This window comes from Telopea speciosissima, chromosome 2 (assembly GCF_018873765.1).
Source record: "Telopea speciosissima isolate NSW1024214 ecotype Mountain lineage chromosome 2, Tspe_v1, whole genome shotgun sequence".
Taxonomy (NCBI): domain Eukaryota; kingdom Viridiplantae; phylum Streptophyta; class Magnoliopsida; order Proteales; family Proteaceae; genus Telopea; species Telopea speciosissima.
The window spans coordinates 5,561,413-5,588,273 of record NC_057917.1 but is presented as its reverse complement, the minus strand read 5'-3'; the positions used below and the strand labels follow the sequence as shown (position 1 = coordinate 5,588,273).

At 39.6% G+C, this 26,861-nt stretch overlaps 1 protein-coding gene and 1 long non-coding RNA gene across 2 annotated transcripts; one reads left to right on the top strand and one right to left on the bottom strand.

Moving 5' to 3' along the window:
• Positions 1–8,476: 8,476 nt before the first annotated feature.
• On the top strand, positions 8,477–21,860 carry LOC122651432 (protein REVEILLE 8-like). Its single transcript, XM_043844811.1, has 8 exons — positions 8,477–8,814; positions 14,508–14,565; positions 15,519–15,642; positions 15,748–15,900; positions 16,049–16,174; positions 17,956–18,065; positions 20,852–20,911; positions 21,588–21,860. Exons 1-8 carry the CDS (start codon positions 8,690–8,692, stop codon positions 21,681–21,683), a joined length of 852 nt encoding a protein of 283 aa, XP_043700746.1. The 5' UTR covers positions 8,477–8,689; the 3' UTR covers positions 21,684–21,860.
• Positions 8,760–26,610, bottom strand: LOC122651433. Its single transcript, XR_006331457.1, has 3 exons — positions 26,596–26,610; positions 23,408–23,409; positions 8,760–8,895 (listed from the first exon to the last, which is right to left on the bottom strand). It is a non-coding gene; the product is annotated as an uncharacterized LOC122651433 (long non-coding RNA).
• Between the last annotated feature and the right edge of the window lie 251 nt (positions 26,611–26,861).

Here is a 26,861-nt window from a genome sequence, read left to right as displayed (position 1 = left end):
TACCTGTTTAGACTACGATGTAGATGTAAACTAGTTTGTTGTGTATATATTTTCGTTTTATCATCCAAAAAAAAAAAAAAAAACGTCCAGTTTTTATAAAAAAAATTACACAAATGTGACAAAAATTAGGCCAAAGCCCGGCCGGCCCAAACTGAGCCTTGGTTTTAAAAAACGTGGCCCAACCCAGCCCGATTGCACCTATACCTTGGGGTGAATGTTTACATACGTGAGTGTACGTGAACAACTCACAGCCGTGTTTAGATGGAACATTGCCACAGAATAGATTCTATTTGAATGGTTGTGAGTTGTTCACGTATGTAAACATTCCCTTCACTCTAAAACCATCACTCCTATCATAATTAAGCTGTATTTGGATGGTGGATTCAAAGACCAAAATTAATTTACCAAAATACCAAATAAAAAACCCATGAAATGGCTAACGTTTTTAAGACTCCACATTTATTCAGCACCCATTAAAAGCTCATTAAAAGGGTAATAAAAGAGGAGAGAAAGAACCCGGCCTGAAAAGACCACCACACCCCTTAGAAAAGTGGAAAGATCTAGGGGTGTGGTGGTCTTTTCACGCCAAGCTGTGTTTGGGTATAGGTACACACCCACACATAAGGGATTTTAATCCTCTCCAATTCCTAAAGTGTGGCAGTATGGCAGTGCGCCAATGCTAGGTGGAGATATCGACACCTGGTAGCTGCCGCATCCAATGATCCGAGCTCATTAATATGGACCGTTGGATGCGGCAATGTCAGGTGTCAACATCTCCACGTAGAATTACCGCACTACCAAACTTCAAGGAATTTGAGATAATTATTTTCCCATACACAATGACCGGTTAGCTTTCTTTTTCCTAAAAAAATGAAAAATATCACTAATGTAGAAACCATGCGACCAATTACCAATCTCATGCCTGAACGAAGGAAAAGAGTTGGAGTCATAGTTTTCAAAATTGGATTGTCCCTAACAGTTGATTAGGTTGGTAGACACCACCCTCCTTTTTCAGTCCCATCTTGAGTGTATGACATAGAACCACTTTGTAGTAAACCCGAAATTAATAAATAATACTGTTATCGGTTTGAACTGACCCATTTTTGGCAACCAGAGCTACTTTAGGGCAGCCTTAGGGCTTCTAGTTGTTACCCTAGATTTCAAACAAAGTGTAGGTGATATCATAAACATCTGTGCATTGTGCTCTCATTTTCCTTGGAATGAAATTGGTGATCCATTTTAAGAAAGATAAAAATTGGAAATTCAAGACCACAAATTGACATATTGCATTAGGAAAGAACCAAACTTGACTGCTCATGTCCAAACAAAAGTTAAACTACCAATTTGAGAAATCTTATTAGGTCAGGATAAAAAAAAAAATCCTTGTGATAACTTTTGGGGAAAATGCTTTCTATGGGGGGCATGGTGCCGATGCCGAGACACATGAGGTGAAATGATCGTGCCCCACCCCCGTGAAATGTAAAGTGATTGATCCTTCCATGCACTCTCATTGGTCATCATGTCCACAAGGCCACATTCCCTCTTAGGAAACATTTTCCCCAACTTTTGTGGTGGACATTGTGTTAGATGAGATAGTTAGAGGAGAAGGCTAGGATCATGTTCATGGTTTGAAGTATCAGTATCGTTTCAAGCAATATGTACTGGTTTTATTAGTGATCAATCTTGATACCGTGTCGATATCGTATTAGTGATACGGTATGAACAAGAGGTAAAAAGATTAAAAAAAACTCATTTTTAAAGGAAGATCAGGGGATTGTCAGTAATAAATAGTAAGTTTAGTTCTTCTGCATATACGTAGAAGTAAAAATGTCAAACGGTTCAGTTTTGTTTAAACGGTCAAATTCTATTTAAATAATTTAATAACGATCTCAATTTTGAAATCACAAAGAAACCATTTATTAAACGATATCACATTTCGATTTGATTTTGACATCCTTACGTGCAAGTAACGATTTATCTTATTTTTACCATTTTCAAGGGGATGAAACAAAATAAACAAGTGATTGGATCTTGGATGAACATTCAACCAAAAAAATTTCTCATACATGGCGGCTGTATGCCACGTGTTAGAATTATAAACAGCCCCAAGCCCTGTTGGAGATTGGATGGGAAGAGGAGGGGAGAGACTAGAGAGAGAGCCGCACTATATCGACCACAAGCTGAGGTTTGATTTGGTGACCGTCCGATCAAAGGATGCATAATCCAATGGTGAATAAAATTTGTCTCTGGTCTTTGGTGCACAGCGGGTCTACAAGTCTCTTTTTTCAATAGTGATGTCACGGGAACTCCCTAACACCTCTAAAGACTAGTGGAGCGCAGCGATCCGCACTCCTCAATCACTCTCCGACAGGACGGGAGGAAGTGGCGATCAATTCTAAAACATCGGCTTTCGGTACTGAGCGGTTGAGAATGGTTTTGTATTTCACTGTTAGAAAAGGCATCTACAGATGGTTTCCTTCTCTTAGCATATGACCAAATGAATGGGTGTCAACCTGTCGGACTGGTTGGTCGAACCTAATCAGTCCTCATCAATTTAAGGTCTTGTATTGTTTTTGCTCTTTAGGTGATCGAATCTAGGGGTTGTCAAAACCTAATCTGAAATGGTAAAACCAGCCGAAAAAAACTTGGACCAAATCAAATTGATCCTTATTGAATTGGTTTTAGATTAGATATGATGGGATTGGTTGAACACCAGACCACATCAAACTGACCAATATCTAGATCAAAATCAAATGGAATCAATAAAAAAATTCATTGAATATAATGTTATGAATAGACGAATTGATTATCCATTGATTTCAATATTCGTGAAAAAGATTTCTAATTGTAAGGGAATAGTTACAATTTACAAATCAATGAGTATAGGTTATGGACAAGGAACTTGATTTGTAACAATACTTCGATTGATCTCCTTGTTCACTACAAAATTAGTTGGACAATTAAATGAATGATTTGTTAGTAGAGATCATTTTGTGATTTCAAAATTAATCATCTTCTCACTAATTTAGTTATCTATTGATTTCAATATTAGTTGTCCTTTCTTTATAATGATAAACAATGATTTTGCTCAAAACTCAATTTATTCATTGATTTCAATATTATTATTTAGTTATCTTCTTACTTACCATTTATTCCTCTTTGTTTCGATTACACTCTGAACACATCAAATCAATTTCAGTATTCTTGGCTGTTTAGTTTACTTGTTTGATTTTGGGGAAAATGATTTAAAGTGTTTTTTACCAAATCTTTCATGAATGTAAGATTTCGTTGTGGTTCAAGCACAAAAACACAAATCGACCTAGACCAGTATTAATGTGATACTAAAAAAGCAACCGTACCAAAGTCAAAACCGACCGAAAACTGAGGTTCTTTAATGATATGGTTTTGGTCTCACTCATTCCCTGACTAAAACTAATTCAGCCTGACTGAAAACAAAGACGAACCAACCGTTTGACAACCTTAATTGGATCTCATAGTCTAGGGCATGAACACATTTCAATTTGATAAATCGGTTGGTTATGATCCATAATTGGTCTTAAAGTATTCAATCTAATTGTGTTATACCCGCATCCCGGATCATAATTAATTATTATTTCTTCCCCGTGACGTGTGGTTATCACTGCCACATATGCTGGTGAGCTGTTCTCACTGGTGGTCAAACCCAGCTATAAAATTATTGACCACAGTATGGTTTTGCCTGTGGAGGAAAGGTTCCTCAACCGCCGATGGGGGAAATTCGTTGACGGTGACTTCGTTGATTTTCCTCCAAGTACTAGTCCGGGAAGTGAAGAGTATCGGAGCGTGTACCTCGGAGCGTCGCCTCACTTGGACACTTCGTTCAGTGATGAGCTTGACACTATCGTGGCGAGACTGTTGGGGTCATGGGGGACAAACCATGACGGCTGAGAAGTAAGTTTTAGCCCTTAATTTTTTATTTATTTATCCTTTCCTTCGATGTTCTCGAAGTACGGGTCAAGGTTTGAACCGTCTGAGCTATTTTAATAGTGTAGGAAATATTCTATTTGTGGGTCCCACTTATTTAAGGGAGCGTGTGATGGGCTTATAATCCAATGGTGGATGGACTCATCCCCAAGTGGGTTCTTTTCTATTTGAAACCTGTGGGCATGCCCATTCAACTTGAGGGTCCATTTGACTCTATTTGACCCAAAGATGGGTTAACCCATTCCTTTACCCTAAATAAGACCATGGGTCAACCCATTAAGCCCTCTTGACCCATTTAACTTAAACTACCCATTTGGCCTAATGACCCATTTATCTTGGATCCACCCATTTAACTCTTTACCCATTTAACTTAAAGTACCCATTTAGCTATTTGACCCATTTAACTTAAAGGACCCAAGGTCCATTTTCTATAAATAAGACAAAGTGGGGGGAGAAGCTTTCTTTCTCTTTATTTCTCCCATCTAACCTAAATCGTGGAGGAGAGAAAGAGGAGAGAAAGGAGAAAGAAGAAAGAAGAAAGAAGGAAAGAAGGAAGAAGGAAGGAGAAAAGGAGGAAGAAGAATGGAAAAGCTTGGATGAAGGCTTGGAACCTCACCTTGTGGAGCCCTCTACGTGGAGCTTTTCTATATTGGGGGAAGGTAAGCCATTAAAACCCACCTCTCTTCATCTATTTTGGGTTTTGGGGTTTGGGAAATGGGAGAGATTCGACCTAGGGTTCTCTTGGAACCCAAGGAATCGATGGAACCTCTAAACCTAGACTATGGTGGAGTTATTTCACTCCATTACAAGCTCTAAGCCTAAGCAATCCCTTTCCATTGGAGAAATTTAGGGTTTCTACCCTATTATGTCCTAAATTAGGTTCTCTTTGTTTTTCCTCTTAAATCCTTGGGATTACATGGACCTAATGAGGTCTTAGAACCCTAATAGACCTAGGAGGAAGCTTTCTTGAAGCCTCCCTACCTTTAAATCCCTTGGGAAAGGAATCCTGGGTGAGAAACCTTTCAATTTCGGTTCTGCAGGTATGTGGTTTTACATATGATTTTACATGTGGTTTCAGACCTGCAAGAAACCACCCTGAGATTACCTCCCTGAGAAGGCCCCTGGAAAGCTAGGATTTATGTGTGGTTTCATTTCCTGAGAAACCACTCCTGCAACCGCACTGGACTGAGATTATCCTGAGCCCCTGGTTTCCTAGGATTTATGTGTGGTTTCATTTCCTGAGAAATCACTCCTGCAACTGCACTGGACTGAGACTGTCCTGAGCCCCTGGTTTCCTAGGATTTATGTGTGGTTTCATTTCCTGAGAAACCACTCCTGCAACCGCCCTTGGCAGAGACCTTCCTAAGCCACTGGTTAGCTAGGATTTACATGTGGTAGCAGAAATTGGGCATGAAACCACTCCTGCAACCACTCTGCTTCTGAAACCTTATACTTAAATGATTTATGGGAGACCTTTTGGGGATCCGCCCCTTTACTTAATTAACCATGTTTTCACTCTTTATTTAGGTTTAAAGTTTTCATTTTGCGACGTGTTACTTAATTGCGGTGACAACTCATAACATCGGAACATAACTTATAAGTGAGTGGGTTTGGTTGTTTGGGCTTGATATTATTATTGCATTGTATATTATGTCATCATTATAAATTATTAAGCATGCTTGCGCATATTGCATACTTTTATATATGAATGTTATGATGTTAATTGGAGATGCTTTACTTTGATGGGTCTCGGTGCCGGAACCCCGGATACTATATATATTTATGAAGAAATTATGTTGAATGTCATGTTGAACTGTATGCGCCGTGCCATGTTGGTAACCGGGCACTAAACCAGATGAAAAGTTGATGCGCCCGGATTACCTCTCGGGACGATAGGACTTGCATGTAGCTGTGGCTAGAATTTTACACCCTTATGTTACGACCCTTACCAACAGGGGTTTAGGTGTTGGGTAATCAGTACACCGGATTCTGTGGAGGTGGGAGAAGTCAGTCATGGTAGTATTGGTTATCAGGGATTTGCCACTGAGTGGTCTTGGAGGCTTCGATCGGCGTAGGTCCCAGGTGACAATTGAGGTTTCATTGTGGCGATAAGTTAAGTGACCCACAGTGTCTCCCGAGTTGTCACAGTAGCATATACCTCTGACTTAGTTGTGATGTTAGGTGGAAAATTTACTTAACATATGCATGCATCATTGGACTATGTGAATTGTGTGTTTGTGCATCCCCATCCCCTCACTGGCTCAGTGGAGAGCTAACCCCCTCGTGTACACAATTTTTAGATTATGATGCAGGTACGGAGGAGCCGGAAGTTGTGTTAGAGGAACATGACAACGGGTGGCCTTATGACGATTGTGCCTACGGGCCGTGAGAATTCTAGGGACTTGTTCCCCTTTTGTTTATTTTAGGACGTAGGCCCATGTATAAACATTTACTGTTATACCCTTGTTGATCATTATTAGATGGTAATGAAAATGGATTAACTACAGTATTTATCATCTAGGCTTTGATCATTTTGTAACTATTGATTTTATACGTTTCCGCAAAACTATTGATTTTATTTGGAATGTAATATTTCCCTTTCCGCACTCTGATATTATATTATTTTAATATTGGTTATGACTGTGCGTTGGGACACTGTGTCAGTGATCTTGGCAGCTTAGTAGGATGACAAGCGTCGTCCTAGTCGCCCCTTATAATGTATTGTATCCCTTGTCTGGGATGGGGGCGTGACAAATTGGGTTATATTTGGGTTTAAATGGACTAATTGACTAATTGAGCTCTTAAATAGGCTATAAATGGTTAGTTATCGATCGGTCACAGTTCTTAGTTGGTCCTAATCGGGCTCACGCAAACATCAGGTCATTACCTTGTACCAGGAACACCCGATTATTCATCAGTTGGCCCAATCTCAGGCTTCAACTGGTTGATTCAAGTTAGACTTACTAGTGTGGGCTAACTTTTGACACCCATAGTCAAATAGGACTTAAATTCCATGGACTAGCAGAGGCGGGGCTGCTAGAGAAGAAGTCTGATTATGAATCTCGAGGGTGTGCAAAAATACCAAAGATTAGGATTGATTCCAAACTCAACCCTCCTAGGACCTTGCATAGATGGAAGTGCGGGACCAACACCACGTAATGATTCTTTGGTAGAGGCTAAGGTCCTTTCTTCACATGTCAAGTTCAGCCAAGGATTTAATCCATGGTATCAGCACTGTATCGACAACCTACGATACTTGTAATGATACGTATCGGTCTATCAAGTCAATAAGGGATCATCATTTTTTTGTTTCAACAAAAAAAAAGGATGTGATACTCCATCGGCTGATCTATAATGGTTAGGTCTCCGTATCAAACACAAATCGATTAAGATCTGGTTTAGATTGAAATCATCAGGGACCGATTCGACCTCAATTCCGAGTTTAAAATCCTTGCTACACGGTTTCTGCTCTACACGTTCCGTCTAGGGGTATCAAACAGTCGATTCGGCTCGGTTTCGGTCGGGCTGAATCGGTTTCAGTCTTTCAATTAGTGAAACCAAAACAAACCATTAAGAAACTTCGATTTTCTGCTGGTTTCGACTTCGGTTTGGTGCAGTTTCAGTTTCTTTCGTTTTTTCAATATCCGGTTAATACCGGTTTAGATCGATTTGTTTTCGGATTTGAACCACAATGAAATCTTACATTCATAATTTGTAGTGAGGATAGATTCGATAAAAATACTTTAATTCACCGTCCCTAAGTCAAAACAAGTAAACAACCATGAATAAGATATGTGCATGTTGTAATCCAAAAAAAGCAGAATAAATTGTAAGAAGAAGAAGGAAAATAACTAATATTTAAATCCATGGATAAATAGAGTTTGTAGCGAAACTATTGCTACAAATCATACAATTATTTATCATTAATTGTAAGGGGAAGATAATTAATATTAAAGTCAATGACTAGTTATTGAGAAGATACCTAATATTGAAATCACAAAATGAACCCTACTATCAAATCATTTATCTAACAATCAACTAATTTTGTATAGTGAACAAGAAGATCAATGGAAGAAGTATTGTTACAAATCAATTTCCCTATTTTTCAGAACCTGATGCTCATTGATTTGTAACAATCTTCCTCACAACTAGAAATTTGCTTACTAATATTGAAATCAATGGATAATCAATTCACCCATTCATAATTTTATACTCAAATTTTTTTATATCGATTTTATTTGGTTTGGTTTGATATCGGTTGGTCCGGTGAGGTTCGTTTTTTTGCCAGTCCCATCGTACTCAATCCAAAATCAACCCAATAAGGATTGATTCAGTTCGATCCAGGTTTTTCGATCGGTCTTAACGGTTCGGGGTAGGTTTTGACACCCTTAGTTCCGTATTTGCAGATCGGCGAAGAGTTGATTAAATCGGCGTAGCCGAGTTTTTCAGTGGGAGGAGTTGAATGGCTGAAATTAACTGTGTATGACTGCTGAGCCCCCGAAAGGTGGGCGTTCTCTATGTCCTCACACTCTTCCCTCTTCTGTTCTTTCTCTCCCAAGTCCCAACTCTTTCGAGCGGAAGCCGGCACCTAACCCAGAAAGCTAGAAAAGATGTTTGGCCATTAACGGAGTCTCTCTCGGTCTACAAAATGCTTCTCTCCTCATCTGCTCTCGTTGACAAAATGAACAACTGAACATCAGTTGCAAGCTTTTCCCACCCCCAATCCATGGCGGCATCCACTCTTGCTATCGATGGCTCTGGCAAGAAAGTGAGGAAACCATATACCATCACCAAGTCCAGGGAGAGCTGGACTGAAGAAGAACACGATAAATTTCTCGAAGCTCTGCAACTGTGAGTTCTCCTTTACTTTTTTTTATTACTCGCATCCTACCTTTTGTCTTCACCTTGCAAGTTCACTACTAATCCTCTCACCTATCGGTTTGGTTGCTTATTATTTATAATCAAGTGAATGAAAACTTGATTCTGAAATTTGGGGTTCGGATTATCACTTCCTGTTCTTGCTCAATGCCTATAAACAAACCCTGTTTAGTTGGCGGATAACTGATACTCTATGATGAATACTGGGTAGAAATTCACCAATGCCAGCTTTCAATTATTTAATTGATTGAAAGAAAACCTGTGCGAGTTTCTTATGCTGCTTGGTATGTGTAAGATATTGAATTTGTATTGAATAGGTTCCCTCATCATGGTGATGAGGAATGTGTTGTATTTATAATTTGAGAGAGATGTTTACATCGTATAGGTTTGTTACAGCAATCATAGGGATGGGACTTATCTAGGTAACAATATGTGAGCGGGAGACTTGGGAGATATGTATTGGTTGGTTAGCACTCTTATCACTTTGTGCTACGTGGTCGTGGCTGTTAGCCTTTACACGCTCCCGCAAGCGAAGCGATTGAGTACAGACGGTGAGCTTGTCCCGTAGAATGCGAAAACGAGGAGTGGGGAGACCTTCGGTCATCAGATCAACGAGTTGATCAGAGCTAGGTACAAACTGGATGCATAGACGATTTGCTACAACCTGCTTGCGAACAAAGTGATAGTTGATCTCAATGTGTTTGGTGTGAGCATGGAAGAGGGGGTTAGCAGCCAGATATGTAGCTCCAATATTGTCACAGTAGAGGAGCGGCTGTGAGGTAGTCAGACCAAGATCAAGAAGCAACTGGCGAAGCCATAAAAGTTTAGCAGATGCATTTGCAAGACCCTTGTACTCTGCCTCAGTGGAGGATCGGGCGACGGTGTGTTTCTTTTTGGAGCTCCAATAGATAAGGTTGGGTCCAAGGAAGATACAGTAACCACTCGTTGAGCGGCGATTGTCTGGCCAACCAGCCCAATCAACATCAGTGTAAGCATGAAGCTGCTTTGTGGGGGACAGGCGAATAAGGAGACCGACATCAAGTGTGTCCTTCAAATAGCGGAGTAGGTGTTTGACCGCTGCCCAGTATTCAGGTGAGTGCATGGATTAGCACACTTTATTGACCGAAAACAATGTCAAGCCGTGTTAGTGTGAGATATTGCAGAGCACCAACAGTATTGCGGTAAAGTGTGGGGTCAGAAAAGGCCGCACCATCAGTCTTAAGAGCAACGAGGTGGAACATGGGGTAGGGATTGATTTAGCAACTTCCATGTGTACACGACGAAGAAGATCAAAGACGTACTTCATGAGAGAGATACAGACCCTGCGATGTGGGCGCAACTTCGATGCCCAAAAAGAAATGAAGGCTGCCAAGATCACTGATTGCAAATTCATGGCCAAGTTTAAGAATAATCTGGTGAACGATGGCGGGGCTTGTACCGGTGAGGATGATATCGTCAACATAAACGAGGATGAAAATACACTGGCGGCAAATGTAGAGGGCAGTGTCCGCGGCAAAGGTACTGAAGCCAAGAGTGATAAAAAACGAGCCTAGTTTGGTGGCCCAAGCGTGTGGAGCCTGTTTGAGGCCTTTTTAAGGTGGCAGACATGAGTGGGAAGAGCCGGATCAATGAACCCTTGGGGTTTAGTCATATAGACTTGTTTAGAAATAGTGCCATTGAGGAAGACGTTCTTGAACAAACTATTTCCATCTCAAATGAACATAATTCTCCTTACCTTCTTGACAAAAGAACCCTAGATAAACATTGTGAAAAGTATTCGTATCTTCATGTACGAATGGTACAAATTGTTTTTAAGCCTCTTACGAGACTTGGCTTGAATACAACTATTCTCATGTGCCTTAGAGATTGTAGGCTTAAAAATTTCAATGCTTCATCTCTAGGACAAATTGAATCAAGTCTGTGTGATGGAGGGCGGACCTTGGTGCAACAGTAAAGGTTGCTCCATTGTGACCAAGTGGTCATGGGTTCGAGTTTGGAAACAGCCTCTTTGCGAAAGCAGGGGTAAGGTTGCGTACATTATGACCCTCACTAGGCCCTGCAGTGGTGGGAGCTTCATGCACTGGGTACACCCTTTCTTTTTTAGGAAGGCGTTCTTGACATCGAGTTGTCGAAGTACCCAACCACGAGAAACAACAATGGAGAGAATCGTGCAAATGGTGGTGGGTTTGACAACAGGACTGAAGGTTTCAAAGTAGCCCACGCCCTCTTACTGATGGAACCCTTTTGTGACAAGACAGGCTTTGTAACGTGCAATAGTGCCGTCAGAATGGCGCTTGATGTAGTAAACCCACTTGTTGCCTACAATATTCACCGATGGATGGGGGGGGGGAGGAGGAACGACCTTCCATGTGCCATTTGCGAGTAAGGCATCGAACTCTTCACTTATAGCAGCCTGCCACTTAGGATCTTTGGAGGCTGTAATATAGGATGTGAGTTCTACCGGTTCAATTGGTAGGGTAGAAAGAAGGGCTTGGGGAAGGGGATATTTAGTGGCTAAGAGATTGAGTTTGAGGATGGGTTTTGTCACCCCAACTTTAAGGCGAGTAACCATCGGGTGGTTAGTGGCAGGCAGGGGTGAGGGCTCGGTAGAGGGTGATGGTAGGAGAGGAGGGGATTGGGTGGTAGAGCGATCAGGCGTGGGCTGGAGAAGGGAAGGGGGTACCAGGGTTTGGCCCTGTGTGGATGAATAGGGAAGAAGGGGAGGGTCACTAGAGATAACAATTGGGATGGGGGTGATGGAGGGGTAGGGGAGGGGAGAGAGGGATGAGGAAATGTGGCTTCATCAAACCGGACATGTTGGGAGATGTAGGTTCGGCCAGTGGCGGGGTCAAAACATGTTGTAGCCTTTGTGAAGGCTGCTATATCCAATGAAGATGCATTGAGTGGAGAGCAGTTGAAGTTTGTGCCGATTGTAAGGTCGCAACCAAGGGTAACATGCACACCAAAAGTACGAAGCATCAAATAGGGTTCGATGGTGAAGCACCGGTGTGGGAAGCCTATTGATTAGAAAGGCTGCCGTGTCAAAAGCCGATAACCAAAATTTCATAGGAAGAGCTGCACGGGCTAAGAGAGTAAGCCTTGTGTTGACAACATGTCTATGCTTGCGTTCAGCGCGACCATTCTGCTCTGAAGTGTGTGGGCTGGAACAGCGATGCTGAATGCCATGTTGACGAAAATAGGAATCTAAAGCACAATATTCACTGGCACCATCAAATTGAAAATTTTTAATCTTGCAATTGAAGTAAGTAGATACATGCTTATGAAATAAAATAAAAATCCCCAAAGCATCTGAACGTCTGACAAGGGGAAATAACCATGTGAAGCGGCTGTAGTCATCAATAAACGATTTATAATAGCGTTAACCCTGAAGTGAGGGAGTGATTGCTGGTCCCCAGATGTCGGAATGCACTAGCTCAAAGGGAGAGGATGCAGTACAAGCTTTGATGGCGAAAGGAAGCTTGTGCGACTTTCCCAGCTGACAGGAGTGGCATAGAGATGTAGATGAAGCACCTAGAACCGGCAGAGAAGAGCGGCAGAGGAGAGATGACGAACAATGAGACGATGGGTGACCAAGATGGTTATGCCAGATTCTGCTTGATACACATTTGCCAATAGAAGCCCTGGGCGGTAACAGTGAGGGAGGAAGTGATGAGCTGGCAGTAGAGATGGGAAGCCTGTAGGGACCCTTCTCAAGTGGACCCTGGAGCAGTGTTTTCCCTGTGTGAGGATCCTTCACAAAGCAAGAATGAGGGTGAAATTCTAGTACCACATCATTATCAGTTGTGAAGCGACTGATAGATAAGTGATTCTTGGTGATATGTGGTACTTGTAACATATCATTAAGCTTAAAGGCATGAGGAGAAATAGTAGAGGAGCCAATATTGTGAATGTGCAAACCTGCTCCATTACCAACGCGAACTTGATCATTACCATGATAGGGCTGTGCAAGTGATAAATTGCCCATGTCAGCAGTGAGATAGTGAGTTGCACCTGAGTCAGGATACCAAGTGGTATCAAGGGGAGCCGATGGAGTTGCCAAAAGAGCTGCTGGTGGTGGGGGTGCATGGTCCTGGTAACTGGTAAGTGGGGTTGAACCTGTTATAGCAGTTCATGGCAGTGTGGTTCGTCTGCTGGCATATTTGACAATGAGGGCGGCCATTTGCAGGAAATAGAGAAGATGATTGTTGCTGGGGATAGCCGCCAGTGGGAGAACCACGGCTACCATTATAGGGCTGACGACCACGGGAATTGAAAGATCCAAGGCCACGGCCATGATGCTGATGGTGAGAGCGACCAATAGGTTGGGATGAGGAAGAAGTACGACCAGCCACGTTGGCCTCCGTGGTAAGGAGATCCAGAAGAGATGTTCGCTGCTCCTTTAGTATTTCCTGACTGAGAAGCAATCCTGTAAAGTCATCAAGAGAGATGGGGTCAAGCTGAGTGGTGATTGAGGTCGCAAACGACTCAATAGTTGGGACCAAGACCCCAAAGGATGTTGAGAATCACGTCTGGTTCAGAGACAGGCTGAGCGGCGGCAGCAAGGTTGTCAACCAGCGTTTTGACCTTGTGAAGGTAGTCCGGCAGAGAGAGGGTGCCTTTCTTAATTTGCATAAGCTGGAACTTGAGTTGCATGACTCTAGCTTGAGAGTGAGAAGCATAAACATGCTCCAAAGTAGTCCAGGCGGCATGAGAGGAGGTGATGCCAACAATGTGAGCGGAAGCTTGCTCTGTGAGAGAGAAAATTATCCAACTGAGAATAACCTGATCTTGGCTGCACCAGAGAGAGTAGGCCGGGTTCACAGTGAGGGGAGATGGAGGAGATGTGGGGGAGTTGGGCGGTAGATATTGAGGGGGACAAGGGAAGCTTCCGTCTATGTACCCATAGAGGTCATGGGAATGAAGTAGAGGAAGGAATTGGGATTTCCAAAGGGTATAATTTGAACGGTCTAGTTTGATTGGAAGAAAGGAAACAATATTGTGAGGAGAGAAGATAGCAGGAGAGGTGGTGGGGTGAGAAGAAATAGAGGAGGAAGAGATAGATGAGGAAGAAGATTTGGTGGCCATGACTCCGGAGCGACGTAGGTCAGTGGCTCGATGATACCATGTAAGGTGTTGAATTTGTATTGAATAGGTTCACTCATCATGGTGATGAGGACTGTGTTGTATTTATAATACGAGAGAGATGTTTACATCGTATAGGTTTGTTACAGCAATCACAGGGATGGGACTTATCTTATCTCTATGGGAGACTTATCAAGGTAACAATATGCGAGCGAGAGAATTAGGAGAAATGGATTGGTTGGTTGGCACTCTTATCACTTTGTGCTATGTGGTCGAGGCTGTTAGCCATTACAGTATGGATGGATTTACTTGACTCAGCCCATCAGTTTCAGTTGTTTAGGACTGGTAAAAACTGTCACATCTCATTAGGCCCTCAGCTCATATGGACTTCCAAGTTCCGATTCAGCCAGTGCCTTCCCATTACCTGATTTGATTTTCCATCACAATTAAGTGTTGTTCTGCTAGGAAATTAAAATTTCTTAATGCATCTCTTTTATCTTTGTGAATTGTGTTTCTTTTTTTACATTGAGCTAGTCCTTGCTCTGAACTCTCCACTGTTTTTTTAATCTCTTTCCCGGATTCAGGTTTGATCGTGACTGGAAAAAGATTGAAGATTTCGTTGGTTCAAAGACAGTAATTCAGGTCCAAGGAATAATGGTTACTTTTTGAGTTTCAAGTACAAATGTATGCTTAATCTGTGGATTCATTTGTCATCCTGGTGAACTTGCATTCAATTTTAGTATATCTGGTTGTTGTTTGGGGCTTTGTATTAAATCAGAGAGTTTAAGTGTTGAAGCTATTTCAGGTTGTAATACTTAATTCTAGTTATACTAGATATCCTAAGATTGGACTGGTATTATATATAAATGAATATTTATGACCAGCCTTTTAGTGTTGAGTGTATTTCTTCAAAATGCTTACTTTCCAAACTATCAATGTTTTTGTGTGTATCAGTGTTCTGAAAATAAACCCTTGCTCTAAATTCTTCAGTTGATCATATTGTAACTCGTAAGGTTTTTTTTTTTTTTTTTGGGGGTGTGCCTTGTCTCTTTTTCCTTCTCAATTTTGTGGTCAAGTTGCTGTCACAGATTGGCAATGCTGAGGCATGAGTTCCTGATGTGCTAAACAAAAAAATATATAGATGTAAAAGATCCACAATGTTACATCCTTAACTTCTAGACTATAAAATCTATTGCTACCAAGTTATGCTTATGGGCCCATTCGATGTTAGTTTGTCTGGTTATTTGTCTTTTTTTTTTTTATCCCTCCTCAGTGAATATTCCATTAATCTAGAATAATGAGTTCTCCATGAACATTTTTTTTTTCTTCTTCTACATGAATTCTTGGTATACTCTTTTTATGTATGGGAGTTTTATGAATTTTCCCATTTCTAGCTTCAATGGGTAAATGCCAGCATTTGGTTCTTAATTTTTCTTATCCAGTGTTGATTTTGCATAAATTTCATTCCGTATGTGTTTGTGAACATACATTTTTTTAATTATTCATGCCTAACCTTCCCCCCCCCCCCCCCTTCTTTTAAAAACTTAAGGCAAGTACATGGTGCTGTTATTTACTTTTAGCTTTCGTCTTTGTAGATACGGAGTCATGCTCAGAAATACTTTCTGAAGGTCCAGAAAACTGGTACAATAGCACATTTGCCTCCTCCGCGCCCAAAGCGTAAAGCTGCTCATCCTTATCCGCAGAAGGCATCCAAAAATGGTTTGTTATTCGTGTCATAAGGCCAAGATATTCAGCTTGAAGATTTGAAATGAAAATGGTAATTTGTTGATACCTTGACATGGCAGTTTTTGTAACATTTTTCAGCTTTGCCATTGCAAGCATCCATGGCTTATCCTTCAACATTGAATTGTCTCGTACCTGGTTATTCCCCATGGGAGGACACATCCATGCTTGTAAACACTACATCAAGTGGTACTGTTCCCGCAGACGAGTACATCAATCTTCATGGTGTTGAAGGCATGGATATATTTGAAGTTGAATTTTGAAAAATTTTATTTAATGTCTGAAAATTATTTTTGGTTTAAAAATATAAAAACATAGATAGATGTGCTTTCTAGAGGGAACTTTCTTGGGCTTATTATGGCTTATATCATCACTGATTCAGATGATGTTGGATCAAAGGGAGTTACAAGGACAGGTGACAACAACTTTAGTGGCTTTGGAAGCTCAATTAGATCTTTGTCCAGTTGTGACATACCGAAGCAAGGAAAGCAAGGGTCTCTTCTTCATGGTACTTCTCTTGACTCTACAAATTCTCTTGTTCTTCTTTCCTCAAACTTTAAATGCCAAATTCTAAAACAAAGTATTGCACAACGGATCTAGGTTCAGCTGTATGTGGGTAATCACTGTATGAGGCTTGTTCATGTTACTGATTGTCTCTTATAGTTTGCCTGAATACTCATTAACAAGTATGGTGTTTGTCTGTATATGTGCTATATTAGCTACATTTCAGTGTTCCTAGGGTCAGGTTTTGTGGAGGTATAATGCTGAAGTGAGGACCCTAACCCAAGTAGGATTAGAATAGTAAACTTCCACCTCTTACTAGGATTCAATGATAAAACTCAGAAAATAGGGTTAGAATGTAGAATTCAAAAGAAATACGTAAAACAGAAATCTTCATTTAAAACAGAATTGTACATTTAACAGAATCTCAAAATATTCAGAAAAAACCAGAATTATGTATGAGAGGGAGTAATTCACTTTCTCTCAAACTAAGACTCGGACTATTCTGAAATTTCAGGAGAGTTTCTCTGGATCCGAACACAGTTTGCATACTAGAAACATTAAAATCTCCTGCTTTTTATGGGATACAATTTTGACCTGATCACAATTATGGTCACCTCTTAGGTATCAGAAAGAGGGATTTAATAGATCATGAAAATAGAATAATGTCAGTGAAAAGGGAACTGAATCTGATTTGAATTGGACAACCAACAATGTAGATCTGTATCAAAATATGGAAGTCACCCTGAAATTCCTGATTGGACTTTATATACTGTTACAAAGGAAACAAACTCAGAGAAACCAGAAGTTGAAATTTAATTTGGAACCAATCTCATACCTGTCATATTTGTTGGGACAATAGACTAAAAGCTTTAAAACCAGAAACCAGAGGAAGGGGAAGGAGAGAATACAACAACAATAACAACAAACTCAACCTTATCCCAACTTAATGGGGTCGGCTATATGGATCCAAACAAAACAAAAAAGAGAAAACAGAGATATACTCAAAAAAAGGGAAGAAAAGATGGGAGAAGAGGGATGGGGAAAGAGATGAGAAAAGACAAAGGAAAAGGACAAATGGGAGATGGGAAATAAATAGAAGATGAAAGATAGTAAGACGAAAAGGGGAAGGAGAGAATGTGTTTTGGAAATTCTCTTATGTTAGAGGAAATCCATCCCTAATGCTGTGAATCCACGTGAGAAAACTCAGAAATTTTATTGTATCAAGTGTAAAATTCATGGCCTACAGGCTAAGTACATCATTATTTTAAAGAATAGAAAAACTCAAACTCCCATCTTGAGATAGTTCTAGTACGAGTTCAACTCTTGAACGTAAAAAGGTTCAAAAAATTGAAAAAAGAGCTGAAAAAGCACTTTTATACCAGTAGGACTTAGTACTTCTCCAAAAGGAAGGGGAGGGGGGAGTTGGACTTGTAACACAGCTGGAATATTGCAACTAGAAAACTAATGAACCGTGGAGAAGAAAGACTCTTACATTACTAGAAAATAATAGGCTGTTATTATTGTGAGTTCTGACTTAAGACTTTTAGTTTGGAAAAGATTATAATTTAAAGTTTCTGAAAACATTCATTTTCATAACATTTATAGCGTGGTGGTGAAGTAGTATTCGTAGGTACAAAGACCAGGAAGCATTACAGAACAGTGCATGCTACGCTACCAACATTCTGATACTGCACCTTTCTGCTTTTTCAGGTTTCTATTACCGTATTTTCTTTTTGGTTTTTACAGAACTGCTTTGCTTTCTCCATTGTTCCTAAATTTTTTCAGGTATTCCGGACTTTGCTGAAGTATATAGTTTCATTGGAAGTGTCTTCGACCCTGATACTATAGGTCATGTGCAGAAGCTTAAGGAGATGGATCCCATTAATTTTGAAACTGTAAGTTTCTTGTACTAATTTCAAGTTTTATGATCTTCCAACCGAGCAAGTTGAATTCGGCATCTCATGGCTTGATTAGACTATATTATTAAAGGGCCATTATTGAAACCTGATTAGTGAAAGAGTTGATGGATATATGAAAAAAAAACTGCTGTACAATCAATTGACAGGAAAGGGCATGCAGACCCAATCTTTAATTAGTAACAGAATGGCAACCATTCAACAGAAGACAACTCAAGTAAGCCTTATCCCAACAAATGGGGTTGGCTAAATGGATTCTGTTTCACCATTCAACAACTGAGAAAGGACCATTTGTTATCAATCTCTCTGAAGTGTAGTGCACCTGCCCCTTATTATGTGACTCGGTTGCAGTTTTGTCCCATCTCATACTTTATGATAAATAGGGGAGACAGCAGATGTGAGACACAATTCTCTCTCTCTGTGCCTCCTCGCCTCTCCCCTTGTCTTCTTTCATTTCTTCTATCCTTTTATTTATAAATCATGGCAAATCTGAAAGAGAGAGAGATAAATAGATGGGGGAAGAGAGCTGGGCGATAGAATTGAGTGTCTATCGTCCAGCCTCTAAGCTTTATTTGTAAACCTGTAAAACAGAATTACAATCATGGTAGGAGACTAACAACCAACAGCTATAAGCATAATTACAATAGTAAAGAAAACTTAGTAACTTAGTAATCTAAATTACTTAACAAAGAAATATAACCCCACGGTATGGAGGTCCATGAACACCCATGGACCCCCAACAGACACATATATTTTAACACTCTCCCTGAAGCTGGAGTATATATATCTTCCATACCCAGTTTGGAACAACATAGGTTATTGAAGTTTGATGATATGAAGATAAATTGTTTTCCTTTTCCTTTAAGAGCAATATAGAGCATGCCAGCGTTTGGAATTATAATAGTGTTCAAAAGAATAGAACTTTGATTGCAATAAATTGATTAAAGTCCATTTTTCTTTCATATATGGCATTGCAAGTACTAGATTAGAACATCTTGGAAGTATTTGAACTACTAGAATTTAGAATTTTCATTTTTTTGGTGGGTAGTTTCTAAATATTCTTTTGTGGATGAAAACCCATGAAACAAAAATGTAAGCTAAAATTTTGAACTTGGTTATGATAATGAAAAAAAAAAGAAAAAAAGAAGAAAGGCATCATGTTAGCATGTGTGCTATATTTATATTTTTTGGCTTTGAAGAAGCTTGGTAAAATCCAGTGCAATTTGCTTTCGGGTGTAAATTTTTTGAGAGAAAAGGCATACACAATTTCTTTGATAAAATGTTAGATTTCATGGCAAAGGTGGTTAGGATTATCTTGTTACACCCAGTTCTATAAAAATAAGTGATGGCCTCATCATGGTGTATTTGTTTACATCTATACCTTTTTTAGGATTGTTTAATATCACTTGCATACAGTTTCCATTTGCCATAGTTTAATGCATAGTTTGGAGTCATTAATTTTAATAAAATTCCAAGAATTGGGCCCAACTAGTTTGAACTTGGTTGGCCCTAACCTAGAATATTTTTCACTTAAAAAAAAAAAAAAGAATGAAAGAAAGAAGAGAGGAAGCATAATGGATATACCCTTCTATTACTTTTAGCATGGGCATCTGTTTTGGTTGCAGTTACAATGTTCTGGACGATCAAATTTAGCTGTGCTCTCACTCACACAATGTTTAAAAAACAAAAGAATCAGAATCAGCAGAATCGGCCAATTCTACTCGGAATTGACGGGGGCCGATTACAATTAATCCCGATTTTTTTACTTACTGAGTCCAGCGAAGTCCGACCGATTCCGGAATGATTGAAATCGGAGTCGATGGAGATCAATCTCATACCTGATTCCGTTTTTTTAAAAACTTGATCTCACATCCTTTTGTGTAGAAATACAGGAATATGATATTGCTTGTGTATGCATTATAATTTGGTAAATTGTATATCCACGATAACTAGAAAATATCTAATTTGTCCGAACAATATTGTTAAGATGTGTTAGGAGTTGAGCATCCCTGTTGTTTATTTTGCTTGTTGCTGATTGGATTTATTCGACACAAAGTTTATTATTTACCAGTGCTGCTGATTGGTGTGCTTGAGCTGATATTGCTACCTGGATGAAGTTTTATCCATGTTCACTAGTGTCTACAACTACTATCCAAGACTGGTGTTGCTTTTAATTTATGTGCTTCTTGTTCCATGCTGGAGCCTTTGATATATGTATACTCCAGCTTGAGGGGAGTGTTAAGATGTGTTAGGAGTCCCTGTTGTGGAGTAAGTTGAGTCGAGATTACTTTCCTTTTTAGTTTGTAATTAGGTGTTGAATTCCTACTAGGAAAAAAATTGCTGTTGGACTTATTTATATATGTAAAAGACAGGCCACGCAGTGACTCCATCCTGGGTTTAGATTACTCTTTCCCATTGTTCTCTTTCTCTTCTCTCTCTCTCGCTCTTCTCAGTTCTCCTCTTCCTTTATAGATTCTGGTTTGGTTTATACTTGGCTTTTGTTACAAATATTATGACCAGTATTTTCTAGGCATATCATTGATCCAACCATACATGGAGGGAAGTCCGTCCTGGAATTGACAATAGATGATGTATTATGGGGGAGAATGAAGAAACATAAGTAGATGAAAGGGTGTGTATGTGTGTTTCTAGTATGTACTGTCTCATTTGATCTCTATAAAAACTGTTCATTGCTCATCTGGCATCATTGCTGTTCTTGACTGTGTTTAATTGCTATACCTCCAAATCTATCTGTGTTGGTGTAGGTCTTGTTGCTGATGAGAAACCTGACCGTTAATTTGTCAAGCCCTGATTTTGAACCAATTGTAAGTTTTGGTTTCCCCTAAAATATTGGTGTATTCTTCTTGATGACACAATTGTCTCTTCCAATAATGCATGTGTATGAATTTTTATGTCTTTTGTAACTGGCTAGTTTTAGACATTCAAGCATAAAATCTTTTGAACCTGACTGTTGTCAACGTTTATATAATCTGGATAACTCATTAGCCTGTTAATGGGTTTTGGCTGCATGATCTGATTCAACCATTTTGTTTTTTCACTCTTATGTAGTAAATCCAGAAAAATCTCATTATAGTGTTATCAGCAAAATTATAAGAATTAGTAGGAAAATAGAACAGCTTTGGACACCTAATTTGATTTGTCTCAAAGGTCATAAATAAGCTGGAATATAATCTGTATTTCCAATGAATAACATAAAATGGGAACACAAAAAAATGACATTTTTCTTTCTTTTTAAAGTAACCTGAAAGTGGTTTATGGACCACCCCTCCATTCTAGTCCTGATTTACTTTGAAGGATGAGATTTTATTTGAGAAAAATAGGAAAAGGTCCAGGATTGCTAAAAACATACCCATAGGTTCTCTGTACTGGTCATATAGGTTTTACCTGAGAATTTAGGTGTGGCTAACTCATCTATGACTTTTACCAAAAAAAAACTCATCTATGACTTGGGTTGTTGATAATCTTTTTTTGTTGGTACAGAGGAAGGTTTTATCATCATATGATGGCAGTGCCGATACTGTAGGGGGTACTTCCATAGCAGTTGATGCAAGCAAAAGCAATGAGTTACCATGTTGAACTGCTGAGAGATTTCTGATTTGTATGTGTCATCTCGTGTAACATATTCTGTTCTCTTACATATGTAATATATTTTGGTTTTCTTGGAAATATATTTGCCTGAAAAACATGAGCTCATTTTCAATGTTGAAGCTCTCTAACCAATATAACCATGTTCCCGTTGTTTACTAGTGTTAAGGATGTTAAGTGTCTGTTCTCATGGAGCAGTTCTTGCTGTTTGTAGTCTCTGGAAATTCTAGTATCATTGCTAGAATGGTTTGGGATTCATCGTCATTAAGTATTGGTACATCAGATCAGCTGGATCATCCCATTCATATTGGGATCTGCAGCAGCAGATCAGATACAAATACTTGAAACCATGTACTGATATTTCTTTATAAACACCAAGGATCAGCACAAGGTTGGGTCCAAGGAATTAGTACTTGGGGATCAAATTCACCTGAAGCAGCTGAGCTGGGGCGCAACCACAGTGGGGTTTACCCAAAGTGTTGAAAGTATAGTGCAAGAGGAAGAGTGTGTGCAGAAGCAAAAGCACAACGGCACCAAAATGGACTAATTTCTAATGGTACATGTGGATTTCAAGCTTGGTTAAGACAAAACTGAAGGATGGAGAACAAGAGAAACATTTCCACTGTTTGATCCAATATGAACTTACTAAATCAAAATATTGTGTGTATATATTACAAGAAGGTAGCATTTTTTTTTAAAATATTGTTAAAAAAAAAAAAGGGCTTACTTACCCAGTGCACGAGGCTTTCGTTGCTGCGGGGTTAGGGGAGGGTCATAATGTACGTAGCCTTACCCCTGCTTTGTAGAGAGGCTGTTTTCGGAGACTCGAACCCATGTATTTTTTTTCTTCAAAATTTTGTAATGAATAAAAAAAGATTTTCAAAGAGGAAATTGAACCGGGTGAGTAATACTTGCATACATTTTCCTTGAACAAAGACTGAAGATCAAGGGAAGCAACCATTGATGTAGTGAACTGTATATTTACGCCATTGTTAGCTTCATGAATCTTATCAGGAAGGTTCACAATCGTATCCCAACAAAACGAACGCAAAGGCAATATCACGGAAGCTCCTTCTAGTCTCTAAGATCTTGATATCTTGTGGCTCCATAGCCATAGATATCTTATAGGACAGTAGAAATTGTGGAACGATGAGGTAGGTGCTTTCTTCGCACTTGCACCTGTATCTGTCTCTGTTGATAAATGATTAATTTATTAATTAACAAGCCATGGGAATCAGAAATTCATTCGACTCAACCGTTTTAAAAATCTCAATTGGATTTCGTGCAGCTGCGCCCAAACATAGTCACCTGAAATGACCACCCTGCTTCTTACAAATAAAAAATTCTCTCATTGACCTTCGCATTGGTGTAAATTTTTATCCTATGCAGTTATTGCACGATGTAGTGCTGCATCGTGTAGCGGCTGTAGAGGCCATGTGCACCATGTGGGGCCCGCTGTGCCACATGGCCTCTGTTGCATTGCACGATGCAGTATTGCACCGTGTAGTAACAGGAGAGGATAACGATTCGCACTAGTGGAGGGCCATGCGATCGAGCAGCATTATTTTTCCCAAAACAATATTACCCCTAAATCTTGTCTTTTTACCCCCTTTGAAATACATCCCAAATTCAAAGCCAAACAAGTAGTAGAGTGGACCTACGGATTTTGAACACTCTACAATACCCATCGTAATGTACTAATGTAGTAATGTTACTTCTAGAATGTGTAGTATAAGAATAAGTCAAAAAGATGACTCAACGAAGATGATTGTTTGCTCAGTTGGTTGGTGCTTTGCGAGTGAAGTGTAGGAGGTCATGGGTTGACTCTCTTATCTTGTCTCGAGCATTTGTCATTTCTTTCCAAACTCATCACAGATATTAGTGGCGTCAAACCCTAGCCTCAATTGGTGATAACAGACCGAACCGACCCAAGTTAGTTGAATCAAACCAAGGTTTATTGAATCAGCTTCGGATTGGGGTTATGCAACTCGTTGAAAATCAAACCGCACAAAAACCGACCAGAACCAACCCGAACATAGAAAATCAGACCATACCCAAACCCAAACCAATATAGAATCGATACCGAACCAATGATCATAAAAAAAATGTTAATTTTTTTTCCCCACAATTATGTATATATATAGGGAAAAAGTTGTGCCCAAACACATGATGGGATGAAATGACCACCCCGCCCCCATGAAAGGTAGAAATCCCACCCCCGTTAGATGCTCCCACACACACTTCCATTGGTCCTTGCATTGGTGCAGGGGCCATGCTCCCGAACAGAGAACTCTTCCTCATATACATGGTAAATCGAACACGATATCAAACCGATAAGAAACCAAATCCAAATTGAAACGATCGAAACTGAATATTTTCTTATTGGTTTAGTTTTTTATTCAACCAGTCTATGACATCGTCTGAAACCGGACCAAATTGATCAATTGAAATTTTAATGCTCAAGTCTACGTTAAAAATTTTCAAACCAAATCACTAATTTCACTTTGATGGAAAGAAATAAAAAATCCCACCCTTGTTGGTTGTGGACAATGTGCCGAGATATAGGAAAGAAGGGCAAAATGACCGCCCCACCCCTTGAAATGGAAAATCCAACCCTTACTGGATGCACCCTTGCGGGATTGATTGACCAGTGCTGTTGCAGGACCTAGTCAGGTTCATAGGTTCCTCTAATGGGGGGGCAGAAATGACGACCTCACCTCCTGCCCGAACACACTGCCCAGGTGGGGTGAGATCGTCATTCTGCCCCCTATGAGAGGAACCTGCAAACCTGACCGGTCAAGCCGTCTGGAAACCTGAGAAGAGAAAAATTCGTCTGGTAGTGATCCTCCTCCCAAATACAAATTTTTTTTTTTTTTTGGTAAACCCCAAATACAAATTAAAACAGTTCAAATCAAAGATCCAGATATTTATTAAGAAATTAACCATATCATGAAAGCTCAAAGCAATTGAGCCATTCTCTCTCTAATGCCATGTTGCTACCAGTTTGGAGTCGTTGGGGTTCTTTGTGTCTACAACGTGAACCCCTTGAAGTCCAACAAGAGCCATGCAGTCCAAGCAATGATCTCTTTGTACGAAATAAACGTCTGCATGAGTAGCTAATTTTTTACCATTTCCTTCATACCAGAAATCACAATAGAAGAGAGTAGAAGTCCAAACATTTACACAGAACGTCCATGAGAATCTCTGATTGTAGACGAGTTCCTTCTCTCCGAGATCATCGTCCGCCGATTTACAATGCAAATGCAATTCCTTTCCTTCCCCCAACTTGTTCTGTACTCTTACATGCACTCAAGGAGTCATGAAGCAGCCAGACGAGTACTCCATCACCACTGCAGTAAGAATGATCAGAATGGGAATGATTCTACTAAAACCACCCATTCTGTGTTTGATAGAATACTTGATCGAGATCTTGATGAAGACGATGGAGATTTTTTTTTTGAGAGTTTTTAGGGCTCCAACTAGTTGATGAACCCTATCTTTATAGTGACTTCGGTTCGTCTACAGGTATCAACAGTGAACGTACATGTGAGAGTCAACCACCTGTTTTATTTTTTGCCATTTACAAGGAGAAGAGGGGTTTTTATGAAAACAAAATTAAAATGAGTTGACTTTGAGATGTACGTTCGATTTTCCTTTATAGTTACGGTCATTCTTGTGATTGTTACTGTACAAATGGAGTGGCACCAGATGATCACCTCACCAACAAAAAATTTTGCTGCTACCCAAGTTGCAGGAACTTTCTTTTTACCCAGGCTTGCACTCAAGAAAATGGAATCTCGAAGGACATTTTAGAAAATATAAAAACCTAATAGGGTAATTGAATCATTCCATTTCCTTGGTTGCAAGCCCAGGTAACAAGTTCGTTCTTACAACCTGGGTAGCAGCAAAATAACTTGACACCTTCTTTAATTTCCCCTTGTCCTAAGAATATTCTTAAAAGTTTTTTGAATAAGAAATATCGAAGGGTTGACTAAGTTTCCATTCACCGGGTAGCCACCATTCATTTGGTTCACAAACCCCTTCTAGGTTTAAGTATGTTCTCTAAAATACCCTTTAATTGATACCACCTGAGTGCATCTGAACCCACCTCGGTAAAAGGGTTTTCAAGAATAGTACTAATGAAAATCATATATTATTGTATTATTATTGAAAAGTATCATTCTCATGCACATATTCTGAGTAAACATGTGAAATGACAATATTTATCATCATAAAAAAAAATTGTATATGATAATAAAAAGGCAAAACAAAAAAAGATCACAAATTATTTAGTTGCCACCTTGAAGGGTGTTAAAAAGAAAATCCTTTATTTAATAGATTGATTCTTTGTTATAAATAAGGGATGTATCTCATCGAAGATATGGGCCAGAGTTGACGGATTAGCCGGCACAACCCATTCGTAGATGGTAACAATCTCCCCCACTTGATTTCAGTATCGTATTATCTTCTCCTCCCTGTCAACCAAGGAATACAGCCCATCTCACTCCCTTGCCAACGCAGATACGACCGCATGGTGAGTTGTCTACTTTATTACTTTCCCTCTTACAACACTTCAATAACTTTTCCATTAATGGTCCTAGCCATAACCCCTTAGGCTAGCTATATATGGCATCGTTTCTATTCCAAATTACTATTTATTATGAGTTAGAAAGTATTAAAAAATTTCTCCCCTTTTTTAAAAATCCTATGCAACACTATCATTGTGCTACTACTCCGGCCTCAATCTATGTAACTCTGACTATGTCAGGAATAATGCCCTACAATCAACATTGGCTGGAGCACTCCAATTTTACTAATTTTACATTTGTTAGCACTCCCACATTGTAACCAAGATTAACCAGGTCTACTAAAAAATACATACCTACTCTGCATACACAGAAACATTTCTATTCTAATACATACAACCATAACACAAAATATACATGGTTCAACAATTTACCTATATCCACAGAACAATACCCCTTAGGGTCTCATATTTGTCAAATACTCTCCTCAATTTCAACTGTTCCTATAGTCCAAGATTTCTCTTGTTTCGGTCCTTGACCATACAAGAACAAAGGGTGGCCAACCCCAATAGTGGACTTAGTTGTGCCTACAACCCAGGATCACCCTATCCTGCTTCAACCCTTGGTATACAAGGCAAGGCAA

Coding starts and splice junctions, on each gene's coding strand:
- LOC122651432 (XM_043844811.1), top strand. CDS start 8,690: ATGGCGGCATCCACTCTTGCTATCGATGGCTCTGGCAAGAAAGTGAGG. Junction 15,643..15,747: donor GCAGAAGGCATCCAAAAATG/GTTTGTTATTCG, acceptor AACATTTTTCAG/CTTTGCCATTGCAAGCATCC. Junction 18,066..20,851: donor ATCCCATTAATTTTGAAACT/GTAAGTTTCTTG, acceptor GTGTTGGTGTAG/GTCTTGTTGCTGATGAGAAA.